A 14,595-nucleotide genomic window follows, 5' to 3' on the forward strand; every position below is an offset into this window, starting at 1 on the left:
GAGGCCACTTGACACATATTATAATGAGCAATCGTAAGTACAACATGAATGAATCCCTGTCCTCATGTGTAATCCCTAGATAAGCTGTGGTAAACTCATTTGTTGAGTGAAAGTAAGTATTGTCAGTATCTTTCTTCATTCTTGATCAACTAAAGAAAAGTTTCTTGATCAAGAAAACTTAGTGTTCATATCACATTCAATGTTAAACTTTTCATTTAGAAAATATGGTTCATAAATAAGGAAATGATTGGGCTATATTTGCCAGATACCTAATATGCTTCCTGAAGAGAATTTTTTAAAAAAAATTCTTAATTCATAGAAAACTATGGTTTTCAGTGGATTGTTAAGATGAATCAGGATGCGAGGCCTCAGACTGTCGGTCCCATTTATTTTGGCTTAATGACTCAGACAGATGAGCTAGTTGGCTTGTTGATTGGGTCTATAATGACCTTTAGCCATCATGATGGAAAAAGAAAGCTCATTCTCATGTAGGACACAACTCGTAACAGTGGCAATAGGATTATGGAGAGACTGTTAGCATAGATCATTATTTTCCCAATCATTATTCTCTCACCAGTTGATATTTTTTTCAGTGGGATTCTTTTGCTCATTTTTTTTTTACTGTTAATTCCCCAAACCAACAAACTAATAATTGCATAAAACAACAACAAAGAAATCCCCACAATGTATGTTTGAGAATTCTAATAATGAATGGATTCTATAATCTTCCATACAATTGTCATCTACCTTTTTTCACTTGACATGGGCAACATGCCAAGCTCTCATGGGATGGGCATGTGTGGACTTGAAAAGGCAGGCTTCTGGGTGTGATTCCTGACTAGCACACATGAGCAGGGTGACCTCGGACAGGTTACTTAACTGCTCTGAGTTCCAGGTTCCCCATATACGAACTAGGAATAAAAGAGAGCGCTTACATTTTCAAGCTATTTTGAGTATTAAGTGAGATCATGTAGCTAAGGCTTCTAACACTATGCTGGCATATGATAGGGCTCAGTAAATCCTACTTTGCTATTAAAATCTCAAATATGCAAAACATTGCAGGACAATAAATAGAAAAAAGGATTCATAAAATATCTGTGTTGAGACATACTCTTCAGTCACAGGGAGTTACCTGACCCTGTAAAATCAATTCATTTGGATTTTTTCTTTTTTTTATTTTAAAGATTTTATTTATTTATTCATGAGAGACACCCAGAGAGAGAGGCAGAGACACAGGCAGAGGGAGAAGCAGGATCCATGCAGGAAACCTGATGTGGGTCTCAATCCCAGGACCCCGGGATCATGCCCTGAACCAAAGGTAGATAACCACTGAGCCATCCAGGTGTTCCGGATTTTTTCAAAGTAGTGGAAGAAACTACCACTCAGAGGCAATCCGTCTCTGATAGAGAGGCGTTGGCATCAGATCTGGGAGCAGTCAGTTAATAGCCATCACCACGGGCACCCTAAGAGAGTCTGTCCATTGGGCCCACCGTGGTACCTCCCATTTTTCTGATCATGTGGACAAAGAAAGTTTCCTTTCCTCAAAGGAAACTGCAGCAATTGATGAGAGCCACATTTGGAGGGTCCACTATGTTCAGAGTCCTTCATGGGAGAAGAAAGATAAAAAGGGGGGGGGGGGAGGAACAAGGGCTGAGCTCGTCTTTCCTCATTGATAACCAGACTCTAGGTCTTCTGCACCAGAGTACCTTTCCAGTTTCCATGCTGCTTCCTCTCCCATTCTACTTTCCTGGGGTGGTAGGCCCTGGGCTAGCAGGAGGATGACAGGAAATGCTGCTCACAGGACAGAGGCCTCATGAGGAAGAGGTTGGTGGAAGCCCAGGGGACACCTGGGAAACTGCAGGCACTCTAGGGGATGGCTGTCTCCATCATCCCCTGACTTGGTTCTCCCCTGAGGCAGACAGACATACACTGGGGCCTTTCTTCACCAAACACATACTATTTTTTCACCAATGCCATTTCCCTAATCCTGAGCCTTGGCAATTCTCTGAATATGAGCTACGGCAGAAATGTATCCCCCTGCCCGCTTCCACACAAAGACTTTTTCAAAATAAATATTTTGTTTTAGTGTATCAGGATGCATATAACAAATGTTAATATATAAGTTCCATATTTCCTTTTTTAATTTCCCCACATCAACTGTGGGGAGACCATCCTCTCAAAATCAACAGAAGAAATCCATAACACAGAAATCAAGTCTTTCCTTACATTATCTCTAAATTTAACAACTTGCTGGGTGGTGGGGAGGGGGTCGATCATAGCTATCTTTAAAGCAATTGACTCAACTTACCAAAGGATGGATAAATGGGTGCCCTTTTTCTTCCATCTCTACATGAAAGTAGTATTTTGGTTGGAGACCCAGTCTCTTTACTGTCTATCAGTAATTTATTCTTCCAGGGAAAAAAGTCAACAACATCTGTTTCAGGGTTAAACAAGTAAGTATTTGCCAACTCTAGGCAAGTCTCATCATCTGGCCTTAATTCACCAGTGGAGAGGGTATCACTATGATACCAAGTGGCACACACACAAGTACACATATGCATACATGCGCACACACACACCTTTCTCCCTCTAGAACACCCAAGAAGGCAACTTTTATCTAAATCTAAATTGTAGGGCAGCCCGGGTGGTTCAGCGGTTTGGCGCTGCCTTCAGCCCAGAGTGGGATCCTGGAGACCCAGGATCAAGTCCCACATTGGGCTCCTTGCATGGAGCCTGCTTCTCACTCTGCCTGTGTCTCTGCCTCTCTCTTTCTCTCTCTCTCTCTCTGTGTGTCTCTCATGAAGAAATAAATAAAATATTTTTAAAAAATAAATAAATAAAATAAATCTAAATTGTATAGACAATGTATTGGATTTCTACCTAACAGCATTCCAAGAAAGCAAAGACCCTCTTCTGCCTACTGATAATTTAGTTTTAAATGTATTTCTCCCTACTATTAATTGCTACTGTTTTTCAAGAAGCTCAGAAGAAACGGTTATTATTTATGCAGGGTTTGTGCTCCCTCTGCTGGTTCTATAATTAACTAATAAGTCTAATTCCCATAACTATGCTGATGTCATCAATTATTTTTGCGCATGGACGTGGAATTACCCAAATCAGCATGTTTTGTTGAAACATCATCAAGAAAATTAGCAGGGGGCCAGAGGAAGACAGTTGGCCTCATGAAGAAAGTGAAGAGAATGTACTTTTGACTTGTATGAACCTGTGTCTGAAAAACATAAATGCAGTGTTATGTTTTTGTTTGCTCGGTGCTGGAGAAAAGTGACCTGTCACTATAAAAAGTAGGATATTACATCCCACCTTCTCAGAAGGTTTTGGAAACAAGGCATCTTCATCCTTGGAACAAGATTTATTATAATATGTTTTACAGTGAGAAAAATAGGAACTCAGAAATCATACATGTGTTGCAAGTAAGAGTGGTTCTGTGCTAAGAAAGTAGATTTCTAGAAGTGGCATGTTGTAGCCAGTGTCTTGATTTTCTGGATCTGAAATGTCTTTCTTTACGAGAGTAGGGATAGTAATATAGCTATTTTTTTGAAGATTTTATTTATTTATTCATGAGAAAAAGAGAGAGAGGCAGAGACACAGGCAGAGGGAGAAGCAGGCTTCCTACAGGGAGCCCAACATGGGACTCATCCCGGGTCTCCAGGATCACACCCTGGGCTGAAGGCAGCGCTAAACCACTGAGCCACCGGGGCTGCCCAAATACAGTTATTTTTTAATGTTAACACGACGTTCTGTAGTTATTAAGAATTCAACCTCTAGATTTGGATCAGCTGAGGTTTCATTCTGGTTCCAGCAGATTCTGAGTGATTCTAAGTAGGTTCCCTAACCTTCTCGACATCACCTTTCTTGTCTACAAACTGGAAAGAATATTCTAGGCAAGACTTTTTAACCTCATGGAGTTATCATAAGAATTAAATAATGCATGGTGCAGAGTAATGCTTAAAGCATATCAATGATGATGCTCTGAGAATAGTCATTGGTCATTACTCATGGTGATTCTTTCATTAACAGGAAAACAAGCTTTTCTCAATTATAAAAACTTAAAAGTATTATGAAAATAAATTTGGGAAAGGGAACTCCGAAATAGTGAGGGTTCACCAGAAAGATATGTACACTACTAAACAAACAGATTGAAATAAGAGATGCAAAATTGGATAGAACCCTAGAAGAAATCAGCCAGTGTACCAAAAGAGTGTAGAAATTTAAGACAAATCTCCTAGGGATGATAAGTCAATCAGACCAAAATATCAATGTGAAAAAATGTTTATAATGATAATAATGAAACAGACTTCAAATCAGCTGGTATCTCAGTGCACAGAGATGAGACTTGATTAAACATCCTCTGGATGCTAAGTACTTATTCACACATTGTTTCATTCACCTAGTTAGTTATGAATAAAATAATGCTGCACTGTTTGTGCTTGTTCTAGAACCCCTTGGTTTCTCATTTAGCACCATGCTATAGCCATCTCTCCATGGCAATTAATGTAGATATTCTTCATGTTCATGGTCAATATTATTCTTGGCCTACTTGGTCCTTAGCATTTATAGATACTACTCCGCCCAGCTTAATGACTGTGTTCTTAGATAATGCAGATTAATTCCAATAACAACCTGGGCAGAGCAAACAAGAGGTAAATCTGGAGTGAGGATACATGTCATCCTTCTCAAAGGGAGACATCAGCAAGTCTCAGACTATTCACATCAGCCCACTTCTATTCCTTCAAGAGAGAGTTTGTGTGGAGACACGTTGATGTTGCAATGCATCGTCCTGCTCAGGTGAGCGTAGGGGGCGTCATTGCTAATGGGCTTTGGGGGCGAGAGAGAGAAAGAGGCAGGTAGAGACTAAGAGAATGGCTGCCTCTCTCTCCTCTGAGTTTTTCCGGGCTCTCTCATTCTCTGGCTCTTGTAGATTTGGCTGAGAACCCTTGCATTTGTGTATGTACCGGTAATTTCAGCCATGTATGAACCTCTTCTGAAACATACCTGCCTGTGATACAAAGCCCAGGCTTACTGTCCTGCCCAAGGGATACTATCATCTCTATTTGTTTTCAAGCTGGTTTAAAAATAGAGAACGTTGTGCTAGGATAGCTTGCTGTGATCTGATTTTTTTTTGATCTGATTATTTAACTATAATTTGTACCTGTGCTTTTCACAGGCCCTGGCTACACTCTGCCATCAAAATATTTGGAATTTATTCTTTAAACAGTGTAGGCCACTTGGGTTGTTGATTTAAAACATGCTAGAGGTTTTATAATGGTTATTTATATTGGCCAACACTGACCACTCGGCAAATGACCTGTTGATGTTGGATAAGGATAAGAGGCACTGAATACAATGCAGGAGATGGAAAGAGATCAAAAAGAATGAGTGTGTTAGCTTAGCAACAGTGCTCCGTAGGTTAGCATGGAGATCAATTGTCTGTGCATGTGAGGTTTTCAGAATTGCGTTATTTGGCCCACACACATGAATTAGATGTTCTCTTTGGGAAAATTTAGGAGTTTCTCAACCTATGTATTCCATTACAGTATCAACGTTGTTGATTTTATAAAATCATTGTAGATTATATAAAATTATACATAGATTTATATATATACATGCATGTAAATACATATATGTGTGTATATATATTATGTGTGTGTGTATATGTATATAGAGTTCAGGCAAGAAGGAAACAACTTTATATATATTAAAATGAGTGTGCTTTTTTAAATGAAAGCCTATCAGTCACTGTGAAGTAAGTGTTTCTGTGAAGTAAGTCCATTTCTGCAGACCGCTCAGGAATTAACAGTGAATCCATTCATCGGCCTGCCCGCTGGCAAAGGATGTAGCATACTTTGTCCCAACTGTTTTCTCTCATCACTGTACTTCTTTGCTTTCATTTATTCAGTCTCAGAGTGTCCGTTTGTTTGTAGCCCGTTTCCGGTGTCATTTCTCACCGTGCAAATGTCACATATGAGACAAGAGAACATGCATGTTTGACAGCTGCCCAATAAATTATGCAGAAGAACAAGTTAAAGACAACTGCAGTGGACTTGCAAAAACAACCCAGATATGTGGCTGGGTAAAAAGAATTTCCTTTGGAAAGCTTGTTGTCAACACCAGTTGTTACTTCATGAATAACTTATAAAATTATTCAACTATACTGTCTGAGTGAAGCTGTAGCTTGGTTTGCCCAGGGGGCGGGGGTGGGGCAGCACTGAAGTAACTCAAAACTTGAAACCAAGTGAAATATGGTGACCAGAGAGAGAGCCAAAAGGAAATGCGTGTGCTTTGGAATTCCCAGTATTAAATCAATGCATGAATCATAACACAGTGGAGGTGGCAGTGGGACTGTGCAAGAAGCCTGGCCCAGCCAGAACAGACTCGGCCTCACATTTTGCTCCCTAGGAGCGTGGAGTTCCCAGCACATGGCTCTGTCTACAGTGCAGTAAAACAGAAGCAAAAATTTTAAAAGATTGTATTTATTTATTCATGAGAGACTGAGAGAGAGGCAGAGGGAGAAGCAGGCTCCTTTGCAGGGAGCCTGATGCGGGACTCAATCCCAGGACCCCTGGATCATGACCTGAACTGAAGGCAGATGCTCAACCACTGAGCCACCCTTGTGTCCTTAGAAGCAAATTTCAAAAGAACTATCCAAGGTGTATTTCCCTGTATCAGTTTTGCAGAACTCTGTGTGACAGATATATTATGGTTTCTTAGCAGAAGATAACAAATGACCATCACCCTGTTGGAGGCAGAGGAAGGAAATGTTTGTTGCCCAGTCTATCTCCTCCTCACCTTCCCTCCCCCAGCCCTCCTGCATCTCTGCCTGAGATCCTGCGCTGCTAACCAACCATGTTGACTCTCTTTGTTTTGGTCACGTGCAGTGCCCCCACCTCAGGAGTGCATATTTGTGGAATGATGTGGGGATTAGGGATTCATTCTGAAGCCATGAGGCCATTTGTCCTCTTCACATGGGAATCAAGCTCGCCGCCATGACCTCAGCTGCAGCTGTGTTCTAACCATTGGGCAAACTGGCCCATTAAAAAAAAAAAAACATAGCAACTTGTTTCTTATGTACACTAGTCAAGATCTGACTGGGTTTGGCTTGCTCACAATTTTCTCTGTGTTCACTGTTCAAACTAGCAGTGGATTCCTATCACTTATGAGAACTGACTCCCATTAAACAACATGAGCAGATTTATCTTTGAATCTTTTTGCAGGGCTGTGTGTGTGTGTGTGTGTGTGTGTGTGTGTGATGAGAAATTGGAGTATCTGTGGGACTCAGTAGAGGGAAAGGTGATGACCTAATGTAATAGTAAATGATTATGGCGTGAGTGAGAGTTACCTGGCGTCAGCAAGCTGGTAGTGTCTTAAGAAAGGGGAAGTGCTATTTTAACATTAGTGGGCAGATATGCTGGGGAAGGAAATATATTTATCTAATCCAGTCACATTTAGACAGGTAGTTGGCAGCTCAGCCACTCTTTGAACCCAATTTAACTTTGATATTTCTCTCCCATTTATTTACAATATTTAGTGACCTTGTTTGGCACATCTTTGCACCATGACCAAAGTGACAGACTCTAGTCTCTGTTGGATTAATCAGTGTGTTCTTTGATCCATGGCATATGTTCCCCGTAGACATCTAAAGTCAACGTATTCAGCATTTGTGGTCTGGAGGTTCAAAGTTGTTAACCAGGCTGATAGACTGGTTTGGATATTTGCATCCAAAAGACTCTTCCTCCTTCTCTCTCTCTCTCTCTCACACACACACACACACACACACACACACACACACACATCCACTCCCAACAACACAAATATTGACTCTACCAATCATTCATTAGCAGTAAAAATTTGAGAGCAATTATTTTTTTACTGCGCTTGCCCTGAAAGACACCATTAATTACTTTATTGCCTGTGGACTTGAGCCAGTTTCGGTGTCCCCGGAGTCTGCTCCCCACCCAAAGGAGTATATGCAGCTCCGAGAAACACAGCACAGGATGTTGTGTGGCAAGCAGTGCACTGACATTGTGTGTTGACTTCTAAAGTGAGACATCAAGATTCTCCCTGTCTTGGTATTGGATTCCTCTTGGTGTGGAGTTCACAGGTCAGGCTTGGCAGTGACGGTAGGTTTCCCCAACAGCCTAGACTCCAAGTAGAGGTGGGCGTTTGTGAATTTGGCATCGTGTCAGATGCTGCTTTTTTTTTTTTTTTTTTAAGAGCATGAGAAATGTTCCAAGTCATCCTAGAAATAATTATCTAGGAGAAGGACATTTTTTACTATTAACTTTGATGGTCTCATCCAAGGGGACTGATGAACCAAGGCTCCTGATGGGTGGCATCTGCCGATCTTTCCTCTGGAACTTGTCACTTATGATGTTTCGTAGATGGTTGTGAACCAGGCAACATAATCTTAATGCTGCTGAGTGGTTTCCATCCTTCTCCTGGTCTGCTTAGTAGAAGTAGATGAATGTTTTCTAGAATTTAAACTTGTGCCCTGAACTAAATTAGCCAAGGATTTCTTCTCAATCTGGAAAGCACTACAAGTCATTTGTAGTGTATATATTTATTTATTCAAAGTGGGCTATTCCTTTATTAAAAATGTATTGATTGCACAAGTGGTATGGCCTCTCTCCCCACCAAACAGAAATGAACTGAGACTTATTAATGTGTCTGATTACATGGTAGGACCTCAATATCTGTTGGTTGAATTCATCAGCTTGAGTCTAGCTGTTCCACACCACTTGTTTTCAGTGTGTGTGTGAATTATGATCCCAGTCTGAGCGTTCTTAGCAGCGTCACCCATTTTTGAATCTGAGTTGAAATAGCTTAGTGTGTAGTAAGTTTAACAAGAGCTTGAGAATGTTTAATAAGCTCTATAAGATAAAGAGGAGTTGCAGCAGAGAAAGTTTATGGGATAAAGGGCATCTCAATCCAAAATGCAGTATTGCGGGGTGGATTTATACCGTGAGAGGCCAGGCTCAAATTATAATTTGGGAAATCGTTTCTAAAAGCCACTGCTAAAAAAAAAAATAAATAAAATAAAATAAAATAAAATAAAATAAAATAAAATAGTAAAAGCCACTGCTGTTGGAACTCACAGTGGAACTGGATTGAAGCATTTTCCTCCTTGGTAGATTTTTAATTTTTAAAATGTGAACTGAATGTGAAGGAAAAGGCCTGTTTGGTCCAGTGCCTCTAGGGGACCCTTCCTCATGTTACCACCTTCTGGAAGAGCAACCCACAGGGTGTCCTGCCCGGCTGTTGGTGGTTGGGAATGTGAACCAGACTCACCACGAGGGAGCCGGTTTTGTTTTTTAAGCCAACTGCCTTTTCCACAGAAAGCATTTGTTAGAACAGGCGCTTCTTACGCCCTGGCCTGAAGAATTTTTTAGCCAAGGAAAGTCAGTATGAGAGAGGGAATATATTCTTTTGCAGCCTGTGCCATAAGAACAAAAGTCCAGGTTGCCACTTATTATAGTTTAAATGATCGATTCTAGCTTGCTTTGATTAAATTACATATTCAATTATTTTTGTTTGAAATTAAAAGCTTGATTATATTACCGAATGCTGTGTAATTTTACACGCGCCGTTCGCTTGTTTAACAATGAAGCCCAGAGTGTGATTTAACACTGTGGCCGCCAGTAGGAAGAAGCAAAATAATTATTTTTTCAATATACAAGTCCTCATCATGATTCAGAAATCAATATGCATCCGTGGAGGATTTGTTTTTGCCGTGGATTATGGACTTCAGGGTGGCCTCCCTTCATTTCCCTATGAATGTAAAACCTGGAGATTTTGGCTGGCCAGGCTGGTTTTTATTTCTCTCTCTCTTTTTTAAAGACTGATGTTTAACTACAACCACTGGGACCTAAATCAGAGCATCCAGTGCCCAAATATGAATATTAATCAGACGCCAGGCCACGGAGCTCCTCTCTGAGTTTGACAGTTTAAAGGATCAGTTAGTTAATTAGAAGATGACATGGCATGCCGGGTCCCAAGGCTCTGTCCTGCCTTCTGTCTCCTCTTTTCATTTTCCTTTTTGACAAGTTGGATTACATCATTACTTGTAGTTTCACTTGTTATCCCCACCGTGAAATAAGAATATTTTAAGCTTTAATTATCCGAGATTTCTTCCTCCTCTCTCTCAAAGACCAGGCTTCAATAAAACTCAAAGAAATATACAAGAAGCGGAGGTTCAAAAGCCCACGAATATCATCAGCCTTATGACCTCAGCCACACCACACTGTAGCAAGAAATCGAACATGCTAAAGAGGCCCCGGAAACTGGTAGTGGTAGTCCCAGTGATTAGTTTTAAATAAGAAGATGCCTATTCGGACTTTGGCACCACATCACAATCAGTGTGCTCATCCTGTGATTCATGGACCTATGCGTGAAACATAGGGCTGGGTACCTAGGTCTAGTGAATGGTCGCCTCTTTGGGTAGGGCTTAGGAATCTGCATTTGACAAACCCCACCACCTCACCCACCCAGAAGGAGGGCATTCTCGTGCACCCCAAAGTCTGAGTAATTCTGTTCTAAATGTTTTGGGTGTTGTTCTTGACATGATATTGCACTCTTAAGAAGGCAAAGTTTACATGTATTCCATGGAAGAGCCTAATTCCCAGGAGGGCCAACAAGCTTCAGATCAGTGTTCAGTTCTTCAAAATGAAGGTTTTTCTGATGTCCTAAGTAGAATTAACTCTTTACCCTGTTGCCCCACGCTACTTCTCATACATCTGTCGTAGCACATCTGAAGTTGGTGCCATTTAGTCCACGTGTCTGTGGGCTCTTACAGACACTGAACTACTCAAGGAAGTGGGGCTTCTCTCCTCTCAGACAGTAGGGATGAAAATTTAAAGAAGAAGAACAAACTGAAATCTCCCATTTACCATGAATGCCATGAACCAGCCACTATACCAAGTAATTCAGAAAAGCCTTCTCAGTGTTCTTCACAACAATCCTGTGTGGTTTGATGAGGACATGGGCACTCAGGCAGAAACAAGCTAAGTCCCAGTGACATGTGCTAGAGTAGGGGTTGAGCCAGTATTTCAAATTCGGCAGCCTGAGCCCCCAATCCCTGACTCTTCTTCCAATTTTGCACAGAAGGTATTTATTTACAAGTGAGAAGAGAAAAGATATTTTTAGATGTCAGAGGGCATTTCTGATATGTTGCACCTCCACTGACAGGAGTGCACACAGAAGAGGTGGGGAGGAGAGAATTAGTATCTGTGCTGATACCCTACTGACTCCTGGAAAGGCTATGACATCGGAATGTGTCTTCTATTCATTTAGAAGGCGGGAGGAAAGAAGAAAAACCTGCGTGAGTCACCAGAGGGATCCATGGAGAGCAGGAATATATACTATCAGGAGGAGTTAAGAAGTGACCAGGGTCAGACCTTACAGGGAAGTAAAACCAGTGGTCACATTTAGGAAAAAAAAAAAAAAAAAGGCATTAGTACAGTGTCCAGAAAGCTGGGCTCATATCCCAGTTCTGCCAGTAAGTGACCGGGTGACCCTGGCTACAAGAACCCCCCAGTCTTTTTGGATTGCAATTTAATTTTCTCCAAAGTTGATAGAGGTAAATCTTGGATCACAGATCTCTGTGTCCTCCTACTTAGATAGTTGAATCAAGGACTTAACAGAAGGCTCTTGGTTGTGACATTGGAGAGGTTCTTGTGAGTGTAGATGAGATGGTGTTGGTAGCGTGTTGTCTGTAGGAGGGACAGGTGGTGAGGGCAAACCAAATCACATGGTGTTGAGGTGAGAAAGAAGGGAAGGTATCTCCTTGTAGACTCCCCTGTCAGAAAGTGTGACAGTGAACGGCAGCAGGAGTAGGTTGGGGGGTGGCAGATTGGAGTATCCTCATTCCTCTTCAGAATGAGGAACCTGAAGGCCCGATGGGCAGAAAGACGGCAACAGGGCCTGGGCTGGACAGCACGGTGGGAGGGATTGCAGTCGCGTAGGCCATCGGTCTAGAGAACCCGAGTTCAGAGGGAGCGAGGCCTCCCTTTCCTGTAGAAACTGGAGGAGCGGAGCAAGGGGAGGGGGCAGAGGGAGGACGTGCTGCACAGAGTTGGTCTCTCCACCAATGCAGACAACTTGGGGGCAGGGCAGTAACAGGGAGGCAAGCCCGGGGATCGCATAGAACGTGTACTTCCATGGGGTTCCCAGAAGCAGCGAAGGCTTAGCCCACGTCGGTCGGAACCGGTCAGGAGGCCTTCTGCCCTGTTTTCCGACCGGCACAAGGGAGCTGGCTCGGGGCGGGGGTGAACGAAGCGGGGGAGGCAAGAGCGGGGTGGGAGGCCTGCCCCGCCAGCATCGTGCGCCCAGGAGACACGGAGGGCACAGGTGCCCGGGCGAGACAGGGAGGCAGGGCTGGCTCGCCGCAGTACAACTTGGCATTTCAGAGGAGGAGCTACGGAGGAACACCACCTGCTGCCCCGTTCCTTCTCCATCGTTCTGCGCACCCCGGTTAACCCTTCTTCCTCCCGGCAGGGAAACCGCATGCGGCCAGGGGCGGCCTGGTTGGCACGCTCTCGAGGCTCACGGGCCTGTGTTGCTGTCTGCACCTGCCGTACCTTCAGACGGTGCGTCCCTTCAGGGTAGGTGGCTACGCAGGCCCAAACAGGACCGTGTAGCGAGGACTCCGTAAATACACGTTTATTCTGCTTTGTAAATTTGTAGATTATGTCCAGCAATTCTTTGAGGACTTCCCCCCCCCCCAATTAAGATACTAACAAATTATTTCAAAGGTCCTTAAAGACAGTACACATATCCGGCCCCTCTGTTGGTCAGGCACTTTCACCCTTGATAATTTTGCTGGTCCGTGAACCCCCAAGTGGCAGAGAGTTCGTGGTCTCTGGTGTTCAGGGTACAGTTAACAGGTCAGCGTGGCAAACGGTGGGACTATGGGGTGGCTCACCCAAGCAAAGTGGTGAAGGACATGAAGGAGCACCTTGTCTATGTCACAGCGTTTGCTTCTTTTCCTGTAATGAAATGCCTTGGCCCAAGGTAGGTCATGGTGGAGGGGCTCAGAAAGATGCGCAGAACTGCCGAGCGCTGACGGAAGGTACGAAAAGTGAAAGAAGGTGCCGTTAGTGCTCCTGGGTTCATCCCATAAAATAAGTTGTGGTTTCAGAACACCCACTTACCTTGTCGTTGATGCTACCCAGCGGAGCTGCGCCTGCCTCATGGTAGATGAAAGATATGCAGGATCCAGGCGTCCCAACATTCAGACGCACAGTTCTGCACCTTTCTATCTCTTGACAGTACTGTTGCACTTCAGTAAGCCCACTAATATCAGATATATCCTATCAGAGACTATTTTAAATCACCTCCATTTGCTCTGCCCTTGGGCTCTGCCCATAAGACCAGAATCTGAAGCGTATGAGTGCAGCCTATGATCTAGTGTTTTACTTCCCCCTCATTTATATTAGAGGGAACTTCATTAGCTTTTGGATATATCAGTTTTAAAGATGAAGTATAATGTCAATAGTTTTTACTCAGTTCTCAAGTGTATCAAGTTGTTACATTTTCCCAGAGAATGTTAAAAATTAGTATTGCCATTTGTGAGGGCATTTTCCCCTTAAAACAAGCCATTGGTCGTAATAGTGTTTGCTTACTTATTCTCCGAAGTGCTGTTTCATATCGAAAGTAAATCCAGGATAGAAGCTTGATAAGTAATGTCAGACGTGGTAGCACACAAACCTTAGCCGTACAAGTGAATTATGAAGCCCCCCTTTGCCATATTGTTGCTTTTCCACAAATAAGTCTCTTTGTCACTACTTGTTTATCGTCTAAGTGACTTTAAAATAATGAATTAGCTTCCCATTACTGCCCAAGTCATCCATCCAGCTCGTGCTTTTCCTATATCGCAAATTCCTTCAGACATGAATAGTCCAGGAGCCTCTGGCTCCATTATGGGCTGTCGAAAAAAACAGTCTATGGCAGAGGTGTGCCCTAAATCCTAGAGCCCGGCCAAGACTAAAACAGAGAAGCTGCGTTTTCCTGACCCACTCTTGGCAGCAGTTCAACCTGGCATGCACCAAAAAAAAAAAAGGTACTAAGTAATTTGCCCATTAGGGCACCCAGTTCTGAATCCGGATCTGGGCTCTTTCTTACAACTTCTTGCCTCTACCCCGTGTCACACCCTCGCCGTTTTATACTTTGCCACCTTCACACTAACAAACACATTGGTCCCAGACCACTTCCTCGGACATGGCTTCTGTCCCACCATTTATTTGCCCTTGAGACTGCCATTTCCCTGGACTTCCCACCATGGCCCAGGCACCCAGCTACATCTGCACCTAGCATGTCCTCCCTCACACTGTTCTGCACACATTGCTCCCCTTGGGTTGTTATTCCCATGTTCAGATCCTCTGCACCTTGCAACAACCAGCCTAAATCCTATCTCCTTCACGGAGGCTATCTTAATTACAGCAGACCCTAGAATCATAGCCCCAAGGAGCTTTGTTGTCATTATCTCCTGGGGGTCATTAGGAGCAATGGTCTCTGTTGTCCTAAACCTCTGCTCTCTGCAGCTCAGACTCTTCCCCCTAACCCCCTTATGGTTCAGTCCTG

The 14,595-nt window shown here is 43.0% G+C and overlaps 1 protein-coding gene across 3 annotated transcripts in view; it reads left to right on the forward strand.

Moving 5' to 3' along the window:
• PDZRN3 (PDZ domain containing ring finger 3) overlaps positions 1 to 14,595 on the forward strand; it is a 237,194-nt gene that overhangs the window by 163,956 nt on the left and 58,643 nt on the right. Inside the window, exon 1 of one of the 3 annotated variants that reach the window (XM_072785368.1) lies at positions 4,676 to 4,806. The exons of the other annotated variants lie outside the window; for them this stretch is intronic. Coding sequence (XP_072641469.1) covers positions 4,789 to 4,806 — 18 coding nt within the window. The 5' untranslated portion in view covers positions 4,676 to 4,788. Of the gene's footprint in view, positions 1 to 4,675; positions 4,807 to 14,595 lie in introns of those variants that run through there. 3 annotated transcript variants of the gene reach the window in all.

This window comes from Canis lupus, chromosome 19 (genome assembly GCF_048164855.1).
Source record: "Canis lupus baileyi chromosome 19, mCanLup2.hap1, whole genome shotgun sequence".
NCBI lineage: Eukaryota > Metazoa > Chordata > Mammalia > Carnivora > Canidae > Canis > Canis lupus.